Source organism: Pinus tabuliformis, chromosome 8 (genome assembly GCF_031772625.1).
Source record: "Pinus tabuliformis cultivar Carrire ecotype Pingquan chromosome 8, CPIR1, whole genome shotgun sequence".
Classification (NCBI taxonomy): domain Eukaryota; kingdom Viridiplantae; phylum Streptophyta; class Pinopsida; order Pinales; family Pinaceae; genus Pinus; species Pinus tabuliformis.
Window position 1 is genome coordinate 350,509,047 of NC_142294.1, and position 22,574 is coordinate 350,531,620.

The window sequence follows — 22,574 nt, forward strand, 5'->3', positions numbered from 1 at the left end:
ATATCATTATGCTAGAGGTCTCCAACCACTGCCCTGATCAGTGCTCTCACTCATTTGGCATTCTTCTTGAAGGAAGGTGGGTCATCTATCGATAGGTACTTTAGCCGTTCTAGCAATCATGTGCTTTCATATAATGTTATGGGCATATTAATATGAATCATGGGACAAACTGGATGATTCGATTGTATCCTTGTTCCCACGCTTCACTTGGGAGATTAGTCTTTGACTTTAGTACAGTGGGACCTCCTCTTAGGCCTTAGGGTTGAGGAAGGGCACTACTGGGGAGGCATTGATTGATATAACGTTTCCAAGGTAATCTATACTCAACACTTTCCATCTCTCCCATTATCCATCTCCATTCTTTGGGTTGATAGTTATTGGTCATTGGCATTGGCACCCTATATCCACATCCTTGAGTCAAGATCCAAAAACTTGGCTCTAAAGATTCATGTGATTGAAAGAATGATAAAAGCATATAAAGCCATAATGGAAAAAAATGTAAAATGCAAAAGATGGTTATGGCATATTTAGCGCATGGGAAAAAGCCTAGCATGAGCTTTAAACCCCTCATTAGCCATCACACATCTCTTGAAGCATTCAATTTTTCATCTAAATAAAGGAACTCTTGAATGTCCCAACCCAGATGAGCAAGAAACTGCTACATCTTAAAGGGGTATTGTAAAATTATAAAGCAAGCTTGGGCTCCTAAGCTATGCATCAAATAAAGACAAATCACTAAAGTAAAAGGTGCACCAAAGGGGTGGAAAAAGTAGGCCAAGGAAAGGGTAACTCATGCCACTACGATTGCTCCCTTCTTACACCATTACAATTTGGATGTTGGGTCCCCATTAGCTAGTCTCATAGCAATGACATCTTCCTTGAAGTATCTCCCACTCCCTGACCACCATATCACAAACACCTATGGATTGATGGTTCAACCTAGGACATGTCATTCCCCATGGGGGCTGGAAACACATAATAGGGTTGTCTACCTAATCATTCCTAACATAAGTGAGGTAACTTGTTTACAGGTCCTAATGTAGTTAGACATTTGAGGGTATGTTTTATGTAGTGTTGCAAGCATCTTGATTTTATCGCGATAAATCCTTAAATCGCGATATTTTGCCTAGCTAACATTTGTTGATTTTTACCAATATTTTGGTGGTATCTTAATCTTTTTGATGTTTAGCAATTTTTTCCATTTTTTTATTATACCTTGGTTTTCTAGACCCTTGCTGATTTTATCTCGATGCCGATGTTTGCAACATTGGTTTTGTGTGAAGTATTTTTGTGTCCCTAACATTAGATATGGTCCATTATGATGCTTTAATGGTTTCATGTCCCTAATGAAGTTGATCTCACTTGACCTTGAGAGGTTTTGTTCATCTGGTTTCACACATGTAGCAAAGATCCCTTAAGGTATAGCTTGACTCTTCTTCAACACCTTCTAGAGGGCTCTCTGCCTCGTTCTGAGAGTAGACATGACCTTTTAGCCTCAACATTGCGCCTTCAAAGATGAGCATTGGGCCTTAAGCAACGTCCACATGCTTCTGCACCTCTTGATGAAGTTGAAGATGTTGAAACACTGAGCTTGAAAGCTTGGGCATTGGACTATTTGATGTGCTCAGATGGACCTAAGACAGCATGAGACTTGGCCTTGACCTTGTTTGATGGATGATGCTTGGATGATGCCTTGATCCGGAGTCTCGAAGAGGATGGTCATCGCTGAGATGACTTGGGAGGGCTATCACATCACTTTTTGATGCTAATGTTTGACCTAACTGGTGCCATGTCACTCCTACATGCATGGAAAGGGTGATATATGCCTCGTTTTAGATGATGTCATGGTGGAGGAGGTGCATTTTGGAGATGCACACATATACTTTGATGTTTTCCTAGAGTGAGGAGCATTCTTGAACGATTGTCTTACTCACTTGATGCTTTATTGCCTATTCTGGAGGATAATGTCATGGTGGAGACCATTTTTCTCCCAAGTTGTGGGTTTTTTTGGCATTTTGGTATGTTTTAAAGCTATTTCAAGGTCAACTTGTGAGCTTTGACCTAGGTGAATGCTCGAGTAAAATTGTTTTAGGGTGTTGCTTGTAAACTTATGAAAAGGTGATTTGGTTATCCTCATTTTTTTTTTAATTTGGACCATTTCTCGATTTGTGCGTGTCATCCTTGCGCAGGGGCCATGCTAATCTTCTCTGTATCGTTCCAATTTTATCGGATGTCTCCAAAGAGACGATTTGGTTATCCTCATATAAATAGAGGGGAGTCACTTTTCATTTTTGTCATCATCATCCTTCACATTTCTTTTCTAGAAATGTGTAGTGCACTAGCTCTTGTCTTCTCTTCTAGTTGGTTGCACTGTAATTTTATGGTTTGAGTTGTCTTCTTGAGGAGGATTTTTGCATGAGGAGGTTTCTTGGGATAGATTGAAGAGATTCTTATGGAAATTTTGTAAGTTTGTTGTTTATCTTTCAATTTTGCATTCTATAATGTGTGAATAGGGGTTTCTATGTGACACATGTTAAAATTGCAATATTTATCTTGAAATCTTGATTCTTCATGGTATGTGAGAATGCTTTCTTGAATCCTTCAAGAGAACTCTTATATGTGCATCTCTTAAACATAAAATTCTTTATCTAAGGGAGCTGTTTGAGTTTGTAAGAAGAGGCTCTTGCCCTCTCACCCTCTTCATCAAAGCCGTCTCCAAGGAATTTGCATTGAAAAGACTCCATTGCCCAATTAGATCAAGCCATTAGTCTAGTAGGTGTTGATCAACCTTCCCTCTATAATTATTTTCTCTTTCTTCTCTCAAAATTCTAGGTATCTAGTGTTGGGTTAAGGTTTTCTTGAAATTGGGCTAAATAATAATTTTACTTGATATGTTATTGCCTTGTTAATAAGGATTCCATTTAATAATTGGGAAAAGGCAAAATCTAACATTAATTGCATAATAAAACCCTAATTAGGGCCGATGTCATCTTTTCCATTGATTTTTTTATGCATGTTTCAGCTGTAAAAACTCACTTGCATACCCCAAGCCTTGCATGCCTAATTGATAGCCTTCTTCCTTTTTGATCCATCATTGTAAGGATATTTTTATAGCTGTTATATACCATTTATCATTGAATATCTATCAATCCAACATTTATCATTGAATATCTATCAAACCCTAACTTATAATAGTTCACTAATCTATTAAATGGTATAAGGATAGAGTACTTGAACCTTGGTAAAAAAATATCTTAGCATTTTAGGCTCCATTGGTACTTCATCCCAATGATTAGACCTTACATCTCCTTAGATCCTTCCTGTTGAATATCCTATAGGTGATCTATATAGGGAAGCCTCCCTCATGGTTTAATTCACCACTAAACAAAGGAATTTGCCCTGTAAAGACTCCATTGCCCAATTAGATCAAGGCATTAGTCTAGTAGGTGTTGATCAACCTTCCCTCTATAATTATTTTCTCTTTCTTCTCTCAAAATTCTAGGTATCTAGTGTTGGGTTAAGGTTTTCTTGAAATTGGGCTAAACAATAATTTTACTTGATATGCTATTGCCTTGTTAATAGGTTTGCATTTAATAATTGGGAAAAAGCAAAATCTAACATTAATTGCATAATAAAACCCTAATTAGGGCTGATGTCATCTTTTCCATTGATTTTTTATGCATGTTTCAGCGATAAAAACTCACTTGCATACCCCAAGCCTTGCATGGCTAATTGATAGCCTTCTTCCTTTTTGATCCATCATTGTAAGGATATTTTTTTAACTGTTATATGACATTTATCATTGAATATCTATCAAACTGACATTTATCATTGAATATCTATCAAACCCTAGCTTATAATAGCTCACTAATCTATTTAAGTGGTATAAGGATAAAGTACTTGAACCTTGGTAAAAAATATCTTAGCCTTTTAGGCCCCATTGATACCTCATCCCAATGATTAGACCTTACATCTCCTTAGACCCTTCTTGTTGAATATCCTATAGGTGATCTATATAGGGAAGCCTCCCTCGTGGTTTAATTTACCACTAAACAATTGGAGAAAGGCTGCCGAGGTGATAGTGGTGATCTATCTTTTGCTGTCATAAGGTCCAAATCTGCGTAGTGAGACTTTGCTAGATTTTGCGGTAACATGGACCACATTCTATTTTCCGATTTGGATTATGGAACAATATCCTAGGAGGAATATTTTGTTGTTACATCTCTCATGCACCTTGGAGGGTGTTATTTTTTGATGGATATGGTAGCATCATACATGGGTTCTAGTCTCTAAGGTGTCAGAGGGGTTAAGGAACACGAGATCTACAAAACCCAGAAAATGTTTCGAGAGAAGATACTTAGAAACCTCTCAATTAAATTAATTGATTAATAATAAAAATGTTCGTAAGTCTAACTTAGGGAAATTGATTAATTAATGGGTAATAATTGGGAAAGTCGATCTTGCTCTAGAGACTTCTGGAAAAGTGACTTTACAGAGTCTAAGATGATTTGAGCCATCGATTATGATTAGAGTCTTGCCCATTGATGCTCCAACGAGAGATTATAAAAGTAGGTTGAAGCGATTTTAGAAGACACATTGAGTGCATAAGGCAGTTTGAATTACCCGGTTCGTAGTATTCAACAGGGTGCAGTTCGAGCCAAGGGAGAGATAATAGCCAGGCTTTGTACAAGTGAGGATTTCCAGAGAAATTCTCAGCAGGTTTTCCATTGATCCATAGTCAGGACAAGAGGTTGAATTATCCCGTAGAGGAGGCCGTATTCTGCAGTGCGAGTTGCCTAGTTGCTGGAAGAAGGATCGATTCAGTTGCTAGTGCCTGGATCTAGTCTCGGGAGGCAGAGCAAATTGTTTCCAGAGGCAGAGGGAGGCAGGACAACTTGACTTGAGGAGTTCTCAGGGCGAAACGAAATTCCTAAAGGCTACAGTGTGCATTTCTGGCCAATGGTGCGAGTGCTAAGGAGGAGTGCATGTTGAAAATGATAGCGAGAAAGGGTTCCTTGATTTGTGCCTTAATCAAAGGGACCTCAACAAGTTCTTCCTTAGCATGCTCGAGTTCCTATAAGTTAGGAGCCAATTCCTATAAGTGAGGAACCAATTCTTATCAGTTAGGAGCTAATTCCTTTAAGTTATGATGATTTCTTAAAGATTTAGGATGAGTCCCTACAAATTAGGACAAGTTCCTATAATTTAGGATCAGTTCCTAAAAGTTAGGACGAGTTATGAAGCAATTAACTAATGTGCAAAAGTGGAAGGCCAAGTTTATTGTCTTCTAGTGCAAGTTAATTTGGGAAAAGGACAAGTGATTGACTCTCAAGTTCTAGAATTGAGATGAGACGAGTTGCATGAGTTAGTTAACTCAATTAACTGATCAATCACAAAATCAATTCCTAAAATATAATTTGCTAGATTTAGCCATTCAAATTGCCTTTAAAAGGAGGAACAAAGGCACAATTAACTAATGTGCAAAAGTGGAAGGCCAAGTTTATTGTCTTCTAGTGCGAGTTAATTTGGGAAAAGGACAAGTGATTGACTCTCAAGTTCTACAATTGAGATGAGACAAGTTGCATGAGTTAGTTAACTCAATTAACTGATCAATCACAAAATCAATTCCTAAAATATAATTTGCTAGATTTAGCCATTCAAATTGCCTTTAAAAGGAGGAACATAGGCACAATTCTATCATTGTTTTGGTGAGCACGAATTGGTGAGACCAAGCAATAGGAAGCACGAGTTTGTGCATGGAGCTTGTGAGAGAAAGAGAACGAGCCTAGGTGAGGCTTGTAGGAGTTTGAAGAAAGACGAGTTCCTTGGGTTAGGAAGCAGGGATCAAGGTGTTAGCAAGGGTGTTTCAGTTTAGTGTAAACAAAATGAACATGGTTGTTCTCTAATGGAACTTTATTGTATTGTAAAAGATCCATTGTTCAACCTTCTTCAATAGATTCTCAATAACAAGCAGAGGGTTTTCCCAGTTGGGTTCCCTAGACAATTTTGTGTTGTTGAATTGTGTGACTATGCTTTTATTTCTTTTCTTATTCCACTGCATCTAGTAGAGAAATTTTGTTGTTATGTGAGAAGAAATTTTATTTCAGATTGCTCATATTAGTAGATCATAATTTCGTGGATTTCCTACAGTGTGAGTGGCCAAGGAGAGGCCAAATCGATTCGCTGTGAGGGAAAAACATTTTCCCAGTGTTTTTCCAGTTGAGATAAATTGTTGGAGGATTGTCAGATGGGCATCCAATTGTAATTCTCTATTTTCGCTACATAATAATAAAAGCCTCATTTGCTACACTGGTTTTCCCTTCGAGGTTTTCCTAGGGATGTTTGTCTAAAATTAATGGTATCCCTTTTATTTCTCAGTTTCGTATTTTTATTTCTGCCTCGTAATTTTATTGTGAAGAATGCATCAATGATTTAATTGTTATTTGCCGAATTATTTTTTCAGAAGACAAATAAAATGCATTTAGTTAGAAGTTTAAACTCCAATTATTGCATTCAAGATTTTTTCACATGGTATAAGAGCATAGAAGATCAAATTAGAGGCTCTAGGCGAAGGAAGCGAGTTTTCTGCAGCTTCAGAGGGAGATATGAAGCACCAGTTGCCAGATCTGCGCAGGCAAAGCCAGGGGTGTGAATTACAAAGAGGCAGGAAAATCGATTTCCTGTTCAAGTGAAGGAAAAGTTTGATTTTGCCTCATATATGTAGTAGCAGGTAGTAGGATTGCTAGAGAGGGTTTCATTGAGCATAACAATTTATTCGTAGAGCAGATCTAGCGCAAAAGATTTGCAGTAAGGGTTTTGCAGTTGCAGATTGACGTAGGGGTGGAAGAGAAAAGTACACCAAGAGGGAATTTCCATAAATTCTCAGAGGGTTTCCAATTTTCCAGTAGGAGGAAAGGAGGTCGTGATTTCTAGTAGAAGAGACCATTTGCAAGTCGTTTGATTGCCAGTTCGAAATACATTGTTAGCTAGTGTGTGTTGCAAAGGTTGCAATTTGTGTTCCAGTACCAGATTAGAGGTAGAGTGAGCAACTTTAGTGTTCAACAACAAGCAATGACAATGTCGTAAAGAGTTTTCGAAGGTAAGATCGAAATCCCAGGGTAGTACTACGCAATCCAGTGTGGGTTGCAGGATCTAGTTGCAGGCAGGAGTGAGTAGTAGGGAGTAGATATGGTTGATTTGTTGGAAGGAGAAGGAGATTTCCAGTGCACAGTTTTGTGATCTTCGTTGAGATGGCCATAGTTGGTCTCATAGATCATGACAAACTAGACAAAGCCTCCAACTTTGGCGTCTGGAAGGCTAGGATGCAATTCCCATTAAACGAGAATGATTAGAAGGAATTTGTGACACCAGTAATGGCTGAGTCTACAGTTCCAAAACAATTGGCAACATTTAAGAAGGAGATGGCCAAAGCTAAGAGGATGGTCCTTGACGGAGTTTGGGATCATATTGTCCAACATATTGCAAACAAGAATACAACAAAGGACATATGGGATGTTGTTGTAAAACTGTATGAGGACTTATCTGAGAATCGGAAAATGATTCTCAAGGAGAAGCTGAGGACAACAAAGATGCAAAAGGGTGAGAATGTTACTTCCTATCTCACCAGGGTTCAGGGTGTTCAAGATGAACTTGTAGCTGTAGGAGAGAAACTATTTGATAGTGAGTTGGTGCGCATGGCACTCAATGAGTTCTCCAAGGAGTGGTGTACATTCATCCAAGTGATTTCTGGGCGAGTCACGCTTCTAGGTTGGGAGCGCCTATGGAGTGACGTCACTTAGGGGAGCTGAGGCTCAAGAGGACAAGAAAGAGCAACAGACAACATCTTTGATAGAGATCGATGAGTTGACCTCTAGATTGGAGGAATTCACATTGTTAGCGGCAATTCCTCCAAATGGAGGAGGAACATGATGCTCTAGATTACCAGATCAGGCAGGATCCGTGGGAAGAGAAACAAGAGGTCTAGATCTAGCCACGGAGGGCTTGATCAGTAGATCAAATCTAGTTGTTGCACATTCTTCACATGGATCAATACCTTTGCTATGGGGGCCCATAGTAGTAAAGTAATAGGAGGATCAAAGTGTCAGCAAAGGCGCAGTCATATACTTGGGAGGTAGTTGTAGAACTAGTTGCAGTCAGATACTTGAGAGACAGTTGCAGAGCCAATTGGGTGCAATGCTCAGTAGAAAGTGCAGAACTAGTTGCAGTTAGAGACTCAAGGGATTGGTGCAAAGTCAGTTGTAGTGAAATAGTAGATTAGAGAGAGTTTGAGACTAAAAGGGAGTCTAGCTTTAGAGGGAGCAACCCTATGGAAGCTTGACCTTCAGTTTCTGAGCAAATCAATACACAGTTGTAGTGGTTGCAGAAGCACAGAGGCAGTGCAAAGGCATCAACAGTGTGAGATCAGAGTATGCGCAATAGCATGGTGGACAATGTTTGTTAGATTGATTCCTTCACACTGATTTCTAGTGATAGTGAGTCAGTTTAGTTTGAATATGTGAAGGAAGGAGGTATAACAGATGTCGGACGTCAACAACGTGGATCAGTCCAACTACAGGTTGTTCATCAGGGACAAGATGAGTAGAATGAAGAGTGGGGAACACCTTCCTTACTAAGAGGAAGTGTTAGTTTTTGATGGATATGGTAGCATCGGGCAGGTGTTTTAGCCTCTAAGGTGTCAAAGAGGCTAAGAAACATGAGATCTCCAAAACGCAGAAAAGGTTTCGAGATAAAATACTTAGAAACCTCTCAAGTAAATTAATTGATCAATAATTAAAAAGTTCCTAAGTTTAACTTAGGAAAATTTATTAATTAATAGGTATTCATTGAGAAAATTGATTTTTCTCTAGAGACCTTTAAAAAAGTGACTTCACGGAGTCTAAAGATGATCTAAGCCATCAATCATGATTAGATCTTGGTAGTTGATGCTCTAACGAGAGATTATAATAGCAAGTCGAAGGGATTGGAGAAGACACATTGAGTGAGCGAGGCAGTTCGAATTACCTAGTTCGCAGTATTCAACAAAGTGCAATTCGAATTACCCAGTTCGTAGTATTCCACAGGGTACAGTTCAAGCCAAGGGAGAGATAATAGCAGGGGCTTGCAACAAAGATAATTTCTTGAGAAATTCTTAAGAGGTTTTTTAGTGATCTGGAGTCAGGACAAGAGGCCAAATTATCCAACAGAGGAGGCCATATTTTGCAGTGCGAGTTGTCGAAAGAAGGATCGATTCAGTTGCTAGTGCCCAGATGTAGTCTTGGGAGGCAGAGCGAATTGTTTCTAGAGGTAGAGGGAAGTAAGACGACTTGGCTAGAGGATTTTTTGGGGCAGAAGAAAATTCCCAGAGGTTGCAGTGCACATTTCTAGCCAATGGTCCGAGTGCAAGTGGCCAGATAGATTTGCTATGAGGGAAAAGTATTTTCCCAATATTTTTCTAGTTGAGATAAATTGTTGGAGGATTTTGCTAGTTGGGCATCCAGTTGTAATTCTCTATTTTTGTTGCATAATAATAAAACCCTTATCTGCTACATTGGTTTTCCCAGTGGGATTTTTCCAGGGACGTTTGTCCAAAAATAATGGTGTCATTTTTATTGTATGTGCATCTATTTCTTACTTCCGTATTTTTATTTCCACAGCGTAATTTTATTGTGAGGAATGTATCTGTGATTTATTCATTATTTGCGGAATAATTTATTCAAAAGACAAATAAATTGCATTCAGTTAGAAGATTAAACTCCATTTGTCGCATTCAAGGAATTTTCACAGAGGGTGCACTTTGTAAGTCCTTCTAGGTGGACCCTTGAGCACATTCTTCTAGATTGAAAAGTATTTTATTATATTTTCCATGCATCCATTCTTGGAATACAAATTTAATGTGAACCCAGTTAGCATTTAACTTGATATAATACCTATTTTTGGATGCCGTGTACTCTCTTTGAGGTTATTGTTGCATATTATTGCCTATTTCTGGATTAGGGCGACCTCTCTTGAAGAAGCTAGTGTCAATGTGCCTTGATATTGTCAACCATGTATCTAACTACAATATTTTACTCTTTGTTGACTTGTCCTGGAGTTAGTTAAAAAGATAATATATTTTATTGCATGGGAGACTTTGACTCACTCTATCTAAAGAGATTTCCTCTCCATTTCATTTGCAATTGGTAATTGGAGAATTTGGTGTTAGAGAGTGAATGAATGAAGGAAATTGTGGGAGCTTGGAGATGATGTTGAGCTTCCTTTGTGTATCAAACCTTTGAGGACTAATGAAGCATTGAGGTATTGGTCCACTTCAATGTATGTTGTTACGCTTTGTAATTGTTCTTTATAGGTTATAGAACTTCTTGTTATTATACTTAGTTGAAGGCTTAACAATGAACTCAATATTCATTTTGGAATAATCAATGTGAGGAGGTTCTCACTCATTTTTTTGCTGTTTTATTTCTGCATTTGTTTTCCATATCAAGCTAAGTTGCAGATTTGTAGGTACATTTCAGCTATAAAACAACACCTTCACATTTGTATTGATGAGTGGCACCCAGAGCCCTCCAAAACATGATTCTGTAGCTTATTCGCAACACTTTTTTTGGGGTAAATTGCTTCAAACTAGTTCCTTTTACCTACACACCCAAGTGATGAACATGAAATAAGTCCCTTCACCCAAAAGTTTGAATGCATTAAACAAGCACTATCAACCGTATGGCCTACCTCAGAGTAGTTGATTGTAACACACTAGTTCTTTCATTCATTCAATGTTTCATGACTCCATCAGTGCTTAGATTTGATAGTCACTAGTCTTACATCATTCATTTCATTCTTTCCCTCATTTTTCTTTCATTTTCTCTCCATTCCCCCTTTTCCATTTCCATCGTCACATACCATTGCTACAACCACTTTGTTTTATTGAGACTTTTCATTTTTCATGTTCAGCCCCCGCACCATAGCCTTGATAATTCTTTTCTTGGGGAAGCCCTCCTTGCTGAAGAAGAGCCAACCAAAAGACAGAGAATAAGAGTTACTATGGTGATGGTGGGCAGCTTTCCTGAGTAGCACAAAACTATCCCCTTGATGTTTGGGACTTCACATCATTTGGGGATGCTAGATTTTGTTGTAACAGCGTAAATAGAGGTAAAGTTGGAAAACATGCTAAAAAATTTAATATGCCAAATTTAGTTGGTTGTTCAACCTCGAATCTGGATAGATAAACATTTTTGAGAAATTCCAAACAAATTTTTAGTTATAACTTATGTACAATTTAAGGTGTTAGAGTTTTCTCTTTCATTGAATTTGTTTTTAGGTTTTGATTGTATTTATGATGCAATTACTTATAGGAATGTTGAGACTTGTAGCAAGTTGAAAGGAAACTTCCCCACTACTTTAAAGTTGTAGCATGAAATTTACAAACTCTTAGTTTCCTTCATAAGTCTGAATTGGGATAGATAAAATTAGCTCCAATTCTGTCAGTGTTAAATGCATCACCTTAAAAATTCATTTTGAATTAGGAAAAGGAATTCGGCTTGCCTGTATGGGCAGTGGGTACCATAGTGATAGACTCTGTCATGCTTGACAAACTACCTATGAAATGCTTTGCCCTGGATGGATAATAATTAACTCCAATTCTGTCAGTGTTAAATGCATCGCTTTCAAAATTCATTTTGAATTAGAAGAAGGAATTTGGTTTGACTGTACAGGCACCATAGTGATAAACTCTGTGTCATTTTTGACAAACTGCCTATGAAATGCTTTGCCCGCTTTCCATTCTGTCCAACTGTTTCAAGCTTCTCGCTTTTAGAAAATAATTTACCTTGTTAATTTAGAGTTATGTGCTGATAGGGTTAGAGGCACATAAAGACCATACCTTTAATTTTAAAGTGACATTCCAAAACGGGGATAACTGACAATTAGAGGGAATTCACTTTAACAAATAGATGTACATTAGTGCAAACTCTGCAGATTTTCAAAGATAAAAAATGTACCACTTCATTTTTAAAATTATCTGAAAGCAAGTGACTAAGTTGTTACTATGTTACCAGCCCTTGTTATACAACAGATTTCACAAAGGAAGAGAGAAGACCAAATGGCAAATACACATACTATGCAATTGATTATGTAAAAAGAATATACCACTCTTCAAGAAATGACAAAAAAATAATGTGTAATGTGTTTACAGATGGATGGTTAGTGACATGCAAGCTGCAGCTGTCTTTTGGAAATTGGAATGGGACTGGGATTCGTAAGGAGGCGGGACTGGTTGTTTGAGAAGAAGGAATAGAAATAGGAGTTTGAAAAGAGAGAAGCGATGGCAGCCACAGTGGCATGACAGGGTTTTGATGTTCAGCAGTTTGTTTTGGGATATTATTGAGCACAGACTGGAGTGAAAAATGGGTGGGTTGTAAATTGGAGGTTGGTTGAAATCTGTATTATCCAACCTTAACGGTCACCATCATCAGAATGTCTTAAGCTGTTTTTTTCCTTTGAATTCCAGAGTCCACAAAGCATCTCACACTCTGCATTTGCCATCCATTCCTCTTTCTATTTATAAACCCATGGTACTGCCCATCTCAGTCTTCTTTAAAACCTTGTCAAGCATCTTTAAAACTATTGCCAGTGGCCTTCAACATCACAGAATAGGTCCACAAGATCTCCCATATGCCACTAACACCTGTAATTGGTACTGCTCATGTGCTGAAACACCCTTAATCCTCACTACCTATGTCCTCAAATCTCTTCTTTCTCAGTCACACCATATCTTATTGAGGCCTTGATCCTTTCCTGCTCATGTCCTTAAAGTGCCTCAATCTTCATTATGCATGTCCTCAAATGGCCAGAGAAGAGCCCCCCTATCTTTACTCTTATTTGATGAAAACTGATAAGCTTTCAGTCTGGGCAATCCTTGTCTGAATTTTTTTCAGGTTTTGGGTAACCCATGTAATTTGAAGAAACCTTTTTTGACAACCCCTATTTATTGTATAATAAGTTTTGGTACTAGCCTTCATCCTCAAATTTGTTTAGGATATTTACCATGATGAGTTATGTTGGAGACCAAGTTTGTAATAAAAGCACAGTTAGGTGCTTTGAAAAAATTCATAAAGCATCAGAATTGCAGGCATTTTAGGCATGCATCCACAAACCAAAAGCAGATTTCACTACTGTTCCTAAAGAATGCACCAGAGGTATGCATAATTAAGGTCTTCACTGCTCTATTTATTTATTTTTCTTGTAGTCTGCATGTGACCACACTGTGTTTCTGAGTATTCGACCATCATACTGGTGGATAAACTCACATAGAACCAGGAAGCAAGACAGGGAAAAATCATATATCTAGGATTATAGTTTATCCTATAATTTTAACAGTGTTTTTCGGTTTGTTTGCAGCTGTTTAACCCATTCAAAAAGCCCCTGAAAGCAACTTCAACTTCAGATTTCACTGGAGGAGATCTTCAGCACCCAACTGCCACAAGCTTTACTGAGGTAAGACCTATTTGTTGATGGATACAATAGTATGAAATATTTTCCATAGACTCCAAATGGTTTGTGGACTGATCTTGTCAGCATACAGGCCCAGTATTTCAGCTATTAGGATAAAGCACAATGATTGAAAAACAGTCTGTGCACGCCTCCCAAGTCACGGTGGGATTGTGGGTGGCTAATAAGTATGGGTTATGTATGAACCCAGAGCTTCCGTAGCTAAATAAAGCCTATAGGGCTCTTACTCTTTGCAACTTATTGAAACCAATGATTTGATCTCTGCATGGACTTCTTATATCTATTAATAAAATAATAAGTTTTTTATATGCTTCCAAAGAAAAAAATTACATTTTGTACATTTCATCATGCACATATTGTCCATACAGGTTCTTGAAGAAAAAATTTACTACTGGAAAAATCCCCTACCAACTGTAAGCAGAAAAACCTATGTAGAGTTGTACAAAAAATTGTATAAGTTCCATCATTCCAATGGTCCATTAAAAGCATAGCATTAAGAGTATGTAATTTTCAAAAGCAGGGATGCCATACAGACTTTGACATCAAAAGGCAAACAGAACTCGAGAAGCATAGAGAATTTATAGGGGATGAAGGGTCTGGGATTTTGAGGAAAATCATCTTGCTGAAGATATTCTAGGGCTGCATGCTCACACATAGGAAGGGATACAGACAACATTCAGCAAGATGCATTTCCTTTTTCGATAAGCTGTCTGTGTCACAGACTCTGTGACCCTATTGGGTGCTGCGTAAATATGCTTGAAAGTGATATTTGAAAAGCTTCTTTTTTGAAGAGTATCTTGTTCCAGAAGAGTAGTGAGATAATAGAATGAGAAGTTATATGTACAGATACATCAATATATTAATCCCAAAGGCTTAGCTGCCAATGTTGCTGGGCATTTGGCTAGTTCGATGTCAACAGGTGCCCGCTTCAAATCCCACTGGGTTAAGTACACTAGTTGACCCCAACAAATTTACTATGCAATCCATGATTGTGAGGAAACATCCCTTGAATTTTACCGTGATGTCTTTCTGGGAATATATGTAATTTTCCAAACCCCACTGAACTGGAAAATATTTCCTGCTATCCTAGTAATTTTCTTTCTGTTAATTAATTTAAATTGCAGTTATTCAATAAAATGCACTACTGGGATTTTTAACTGGTAAAGATAAAATATTTTAGTGGAAGCAAATTAGCCAATTTCAACACATGCACACTGAAAATTCTGCCTTTCAAATCTGCTGTTCATTAAAGTAATATCTCACCACACAAGGGTTCTCTTCCTAGGAAAATGGTCTACTGAGGAAAATACAAACTACCACAATTCTGGTGAATTTTTCTGCTGGAGAAACCCTTGCTGCAGCAGCCCATATGTAATGTCCCCGAGGGATTAATTGGCCCAAGGGACAAAGTAGCCTATTGATCCCCATAGGCTATAGTCCTCGATAAAGGGGAAAACCCCAAAATACCCAATGTTTGGGCAAGTTTGGGGCAGCTGGGGCAAAAAAGCCCAAAGTTGGGGTTTGATGTGAATCTCACTCAACTAATTAAGGAGAAAAATCCCCTCAAGGAAATCTATAAATACAAGAGGGTTGGATTCATTTGGATCACCATGCAATTGGATCATTTGTCTCTGTTTTGTCGAGCCTGAGGCTATGAGGGTTTTCAGACCCCTTTTTCCTACTAATTTTGGTGGTGAAAGATTCCACCCTAGTTAGTATACTACTTTTATCTTTTCTTGTTTGTTTTGGCAAATAGGGAATCATCTAGCTGAAGGAGGAATGATGTCAATTGCATCTGAATCCAGTCAATCAAAAGCAAGGTTGCACGAAATGGGGAAACGGGTACGAGTTTCCGAAACGGGAAGCGATACGAAATGCGACCTCCCCAAATTTTGGAAACGGGGAAACGCGAATATATATATATATATATATATATATATATATATTAGGACATTTAAGAAATATGTGCAATCATAAAGCATATATGATACATTCTAATTTATTACATTATGATAAAACTATCAATTGTCAATGCATAAACTATAAGTATCTAAATTTGCATCACATTTACTCATGAATAATCACATAATGAAAATAGAAATATCCAAAATCAGCGACGAGAAATTTCTAATTTCTTGTCTCGTGCTTGATTGGGAGTCTCCTCCTACATAGTTGAACAACCTTAATGCTCTTGATTAAATACAAGTTTCATACCCTAGTACCCTACATTCTCTTGATTATTGGGAGTCTCCCTTGCATAGAGGGCTTGGTTCTCTTGATTAAATACAAGTTCCATACCCTAGTACATGATAAAATCCAATGGAAACATTGCAATCCCCCCAATCATGAAATCCTGAAAAACAGATAAGTCTGCTGGATTTTGAGTGAGATCTAAAGTTCTACTTTCTCCATATGAAATCCAATGAGGGCGAAACCACTCTCAAACATCCTGAGTCATTTCATGGTAATGTTAAAAATTTAAGTAAAAGTGATTTTTCATTTTCATCCTTTTACTTTAAGAATTTAACATTACCATGAACTGCATATCAACACTAGGGCAAAAGTTCACTTTTATAACTTTAGACAGGCATCTGGAAGCAACTAGAAGTCACTAGGCTAACGTAAGAATAGATTAGAAAACAAATAAAATAAAATAAAACACAAGTAAATGCTGAAACGTGGGTCATACGGCCCTGAAACGCGTTTCAGGGCCGTACCAAACGCGTTTCAGCGTTTCGTACCCGTTTCCGTACGGAAACGCCCTTCTACCCCACGTTTCCTGCTGTACCAAACGCGTTTCAGCGTTTCGTACCCGTTTCCGTACGGAAACGCCCTTCTGCCCCACATTTCCTGCCATACCAAACGCGTTTTAGCGTTTCGTACCCGTTTCCGTACGGAAACGCCCTTTTGCCCCACGTTTCCTGCAACATAGTTTTGAAGCACCTACGAAGCTGTTCTGAGGTCAAGACACCAAATTTTCTGACGCAGACGGGGTTCTTTGGCTGAAATTGTGCAAGACTATCCCGGACAGACCAAGGATAACCCTCCAGTGACTGCCCACAGTTTTCTGAGCTTAAAGGGCTTTTAAGCAAGTCTGAGCTCTCAACAATGAATGTTACATAGGATAATGCTTCCCGTACTGATGTGACTAACACTGGCCTACTCACATTTGAATGAATGAGATTCAAGATACCGCTGGGACCTACTTTTGCATCTTGGGAAAACAACCTTGGCATTCTTGCCAATTGCACAACCTCTGCACACACCTTGCTGCTCAATACTGAAATCTGGGAGACCAGGGACAATCTTCCTCAAAATCGGCAATGCCTTTTAGTGTAAGTGCCCATTCATCCTGTGCCATAGCTCACACAGGTTGTCACTATCATGTAACAACCTGTATAAATTTTCGTTTCTATCCCCAATGACCACTGTTGTGTTAGGGCTAGATACCTGTGGACAAATGAGTACATGTCCTTCTCGAAACATGAAAACAAAAACCTTGTCCTCCATAGCTGAGACTAAGAGAAAATTCTCCTCAGTCCCAGTGCATTTAGCACGTCTTGAGCCTCCAGTGAACCACCTAAATGAAATTGAAACAAGATTTGGTCCCTTCCCCTTCATTGCATACTTGGCATCGTCACCAAGCTCCACATGAATCCTCGAGTCTTTCTCTGTCAAATTGCGAAATAGAATGTGATGAGATGCACCATTGTCCAAGTACCATGCACTCCTTGTGATTGTGATGGTAGAAATGCAGGAAGCTAGTGAGAAGTCATTTTCAAACTTTGCACCAAAGCCATCCAATTGAGTCGCTACTGATTTTGCTACCTGCTGTGATTTTCCCTTACCCTTCTTCTATTGACATTGCGATGTATAATGTGCATTTTATTGTGGCATATGAAACACTTGATCTCATTCAAGTCTTTTTTCTTCCTTAGTTGTGAGGTTGAATTCTCATTGTTACCTTTCTTACTGGAATCCTTTCATTTTCCCATTCTTATTTGATTGACAAGGGCCAGGTTGTCATCTCCTTTTCCTTGCTTGTTGGCTTTGGAGCCCTCAAGAGCCTCTTTCTGGATGCAATCATCCCAAAGCCTTTTAAAATTGGAAAATTTCGCTCGAGCACAGATACCCTTGAAAAATGGTTCTCAAGGTTTTGGGAATCCATTCAATGCCACATTAAATTGTATCATCCACCTCCCCAGTCACTGCAATCTGATCATGTACTTGGGTGATCTTCATGAGGTAGCTAGTAATGTTGTCAGCTGTTGATATCTGCACAGCTCTGAGCTTGTTCCTCAAAATCATCTTCCTGTGCATGTTATCACTCTAGAATAAATCCACTAGAGCCTTCAACATTTCTTTGGCTGACTTCTTCTCAAACAGGCGAGGGATCAAATGATCCTTCACTGCATCCATGATTACCTGTTGGGCTCTGACCACCTTCTTCTCATGAGTTGCTAATTGCTGTGGATCTGCCGATGTAGGAATTACTCTGTTAGCTATTTCCCAAAGGTCATATTTCTTCAAATGCAAGGTGACTCTTGCCTTCCAGGACAAGAAGTTTGAAGCTTCATCCAACCTCTCTTCAAACCTTAGTCTTGCTGCTGCCATTTCTAGGTATGTTCAAACTGTCGCGTGTTTACTCGTTCAAGCACCCACAATAATTTTGTTGTTGGTTTATAGTCTATTGCAAATTGCTGGTTTCTCTGCCAAACAATTTTGATTGATGTGTTCTCCTCTCTCTCTGCATGGCCTCCACTAATCTCACTGCTGGCTGATCTACTGTACAAACTTGAAATCAGCCTCTGTATTAGAGTGTAAGCTCTGATACCATGTTAATTTTCTAAATCCCCATAAACTAGCAAATTATTTCCTAGTAATTCCTTTGCTGTTAATTAATTTAAATTACAACTTACTGAATGAAATGCATCATTGAGATTTTTAACTAGTAAACAAAATATTTTTCAGTGAAAACAAATTAGCTAATTTTGATATATGCACATTGAAATTTTCTTCCTTTCAAATCTGTTGTTCATTAAAATAATATCATAGTATACAAGGGCACTCCCTTATTGGGAAAATGGCCCACTGAGAAATATACAAACTACAACAGAAACTTGGTGAATTTTTCTGTTGGAGAAACCCCTGTTGCAGCTGTCCGTACAGCCTGCATCATTTCTGGTTGCCTATGGCCTGTATGACCCTCCCCACGAGTTGTACGGCTTTCCTGCAGTCTGTGCAGCGTTGCATGTGCTGTATGGCTGCTTCCTGGCTACTCGCAGTTGTATGACCCTACTTCCCTGCTGCTGTGATGGCTGTATGGTCTGTACAGCTATCCTCCACCCGCAGAACTGCTGCTTGGTTGCCCAGAAGTCTATCCTTCGATTTGTAGCTTTTGGGTTTTTTTCCTCTGGCTACTATTTGCTTGCACTTTCCTCCTTTGGACTTGATCTCTGGATGAAACTCCTTTATCGCCCCTCCTGAGATCTCTTTGAATCACTTTCCTTTGAATCTCTTGTGTGTATTTCTCTTTCATCTAGCTTTGCTTTTTATGATTTTAAGTTATGACTGAATCCATTAACCGTAATCTCCAAAGTGATTGACAACACTTAAGATCTACGGTTAAAAATCATCTAATTCGCTAACATAAAAGTCTTTACATTTATTAGATTAAATTGACTTTTATGAAAGCACTTCACTATAATTAATTACTTCAATTAAAGTGAATTTGCTAAGGTTGAAGGCTCTGGATGATTTCCACACCTTTGACACTTAGACCTGTGTGAAAATTCTTATCCGATGCTACAAACATCAACAAAAGAGAGATACATTAATATATTATAACAAATGTGTACAAATACATCGCTATATTTTAAAAAATGGGTGGCAAAACAGAGATACCACAGAGTATCCCATGGATCCAAGCCAAAAAGCGAAAACTATAACACCTTGGAAACCAAAACCCTAAAATTAATAAGGCAGACTACTGGGAAACTTCCTCATAAAATATGCCAACCTAAAATATGGACTGAAAACCATAACTTAAAGATTGGGGGAACATTCCCTTTATAAAATCATAGAGGATTTCATGCAAGGGAAAGTCATAACTTTGAATACAAAATGCAGAAGCTAAGGTTCACACCCGTAACGAAAGTATCCTCTAATTTCGCCTTCTTAATGATATGTTTTGCAGAGGTGGATAAGTGAGCCTCTTGAATTGTTGCCATTGGTTTATACTTGACATTTTATCTCATCGAAAAGTAAGAAAGTCACCATGCAGCAGGATTTTTTAAAATGGAAGCTTGAGTGGGCCTAATTGTTAAGAGCATGTGTTTCCTCCTAAGAGGTCACAGGTTCAAAACCAAAGGGGGGTAGAGTATGTATGCCTTTGTAGACTTAGCAGTCAAATCACTGCGCGGAGGTGGGTCCCTTGTCACACAAACAAGGGGGTCTCATACACCAATTTGGTGTCTAACTTGGCCGTGACCTTAAAATTGGATAATAATAATAATAATAATAATAATAATAATAATAAACCAGACCAATTTATAAACTAATCGGAGGGGCTTAAATTATATTGAAAGCATTTTATTTGACATATAGAATACTGCTTTTGCCTGTGATTTGAGTGCAACTTAATGTTTTCTCATTTTGTTTCAGTATGTTAGTGTTTGAGTTGCATCTTTTCTAGCTGTAATTGGAGATTTATAACATTGTTAAACGAGGTTGAAATTCTGTATGTCTTGTTAATTTTCAAATCATAGTTTTGGGTCTCTCTACCACTTTAATTATACATCCTACTTCTTCCTTTTCTCATAAAAATATAGTTTACGTTTCTAGCATAAATGTAAGTTTCGATTGAGAATTAAGCAAGTAGCTTGCTATTGCAAGCTGCGTGGTCTTGTATTTTGTAAATAGTTTTATCCTTATGCTAAATAATAGTTTGAAATAAACAATTACTGTTATAGTGGCGATAAAAATATTTTCTAGATTTTGTAACACTTCAAAAGTGAATGAAATTCAAAAGATATTGGCTTAATTTAATTAGATTTAGACCGAGGTCAAATTTTTGTTTCGGTTGAGAGGCAAATCAAATTTTAGACCTGTACAAGCTACAAAGAGCACGTCATTCAACTAGACTGTAGGAGTACCTAATCTCTCAAGGTGCACCAGTTATCAACTGATTAGATTGGCCAATGGGAAACTTTGTCTCGCCACCCGTCGTAGGATTCGAGTAGAGGGTGTCATTTTAGTATCTACCCTGCTAAAAGAGCTTATATAAAAAAATATTACCCAAATTCAGGCTGCAAGATGAAAAATATGTTTATGTAACACATTTTTGGATGGCAGTGTACACTGTAGATACATGTGAATGTCCTGTGCAGGCATCAGCTCGATGATGCCCTCGATGATCCCACATGAGCTTCATAGGGAGAGCACTATGAGCATGAGTATGCGAAGCTCATTTACATGAGTTAATGGTGTAGAAAATCCACAAAATTCTGCTGATTTTATGATTGATGAGTTCACTGAGTTGAACTAACTCATGCAACTCGTCTCATCTCAATTTTAGAACTTGAGAATCAGTCACTTGTCCTTTTCCAAAATTAACTTGCACTAGAATAAACTCGGCCTTCCACTTTTACACATTAGTTAATTGCTTCATAACTCATCCTGACTTTTAGGAACAAATCTTAAATTATTGGAATTTGTCCTAACTTATAGGGAACTCAAGCATGCTAAGGAGAAATTCATTTTGGTCCCTTTGATTAAGGCACAAATCAAGGAACCCTTTCTTGCTACTAATTTATGTTGATTTTCTAGGGCACATGCTAGAATTAAGTTTTTCTTTATCTAATAACTACTTCAATGATCAATTTAACATTAGTTTCACATAGCATTAAATTCAATATAATTTAGGCAGCTATACAGAAGAAAAACAAGAAGTAATAAACATGAAAGAGCAGTAAAGTAACCATGAAACAAAAAGACAAGAGACACAAAAATTAGGCACACAACCAGGGCAGAACCCACAAGTGGAAAACCTAAAAAATTTCTTCCTTGTGAGAGACAGAATTTCCAGATTCATCTATACATCAGAAATAACAATAGCAGAATAATAACCAAACCAGTAACCAAAATCATGATAAAGTGCCATGTCAAAATCTAAGTCCCTAAAATTTCGGCCCTCCCTAGATTTTTGGCTGCCTCCTAAAATTTTGCCCCTCTTGTAATTTCGCAAGTTTAGAGATACATGAGATAAATTCATTGTGTCCAAATGAGGAGAAATGATCTCCTTTATATAGTCTTCAAGTGGGGGTCGAATGGGTTACTCTTAGGTGCCCACCCTACCTAATAAATTTGGAGGAAGATTTAAAAACTCAAATTTCCATTTATTTTTCAAGATGAAAATACTGACCATGGCTACCATATTTTTCAATACTTCCTCTTAGCCAGGGAGGTACTTTTCATTCTCTCTCTCAAGATTAATCTTCCTGACCAATTATAGGTCTCACAGCCCACAACCTAAGGAAGAGGTCACAAATACAAATCTCTCTTTGTCAGGATCAATCTCCCCGACCAATTATAGGTCTCACAGCCCACAGCGTAAGGGAGAGATCACCAGTCTCATCATAAGGAAAGATACATAACATCCATGTCAAACCATCTCCCTGACCAAGAGGTCTCATAGCACACAACCTAAGGGAGGAATCAAGAATACATCTCCTGGATCACAAGGTCTCATGACACACAACTTACAGGGGATGGTCCATAATATGATGCTATGTAATGCTCCCTCTGCAAGGGGATTCTCAGTCATTCCAGTTTTCTTACATCAAAAACTAGTGCAACAACATAAATGTAGCCATGGTGGATCTTAGTACTTTAACAAATATTTCAGCAAACAACGACATTTAATTGTTTTTTAGCTTCAACCGAAGCTTTTCTCATAAGCAAACATCATCAGCTATTAGCAGACAATAGACTTCAGCATCGACTTCTCTCAGAAGCAATCATCGACAACCATAGTAGAGTCCAATAATAAATGGCTTCTCACAAAAGCACATATC

At 38.1% G+C, this 22,574-nt stretch overlaps 1 protein-coding gene and 1 non-coding gene across 8 annotated transcripts in view; one reads left to right on the forward strand and one right to left on the reverse strand.

The window, feature by feature from the left end:
* LOC149235583 (uncharacterized) overlaps positions 1-22,574 on the forward strand; it is a 101,398-nt gene that overhangs the window by 25,411 nt on the left and 53,413 nt on the right. For all 7 annotated transcript variants that reach the window (XM_089372152.1, XM_089372153.1, XM_089372155.1 and 4 more), the window contains 2 exons: positions 12,185-13,187; positions 13,390-13,485. In XM_089372152.1, the coding sequence (XP_089228278.1) occupies positions 13,047-13,187; positions 13,390-13,485 (237 nt within the window). In that variant the 5' untranslated portion in view covers positions 12,185-13,046. The remainder of the gene's footprint in view (positions 1-12,184; positions 13,188-13,389; positions 13,486-22,574) is intronic.
* Positions 2,144-2,246, reverse strand: LOC149235584 (U6 spliceosomal RNA). Its single transcript, XR_016246934.1, has one exon. It is a non-coding gene; the product is annotated as a U6 spliceosomal RNA (small nuclear RNA).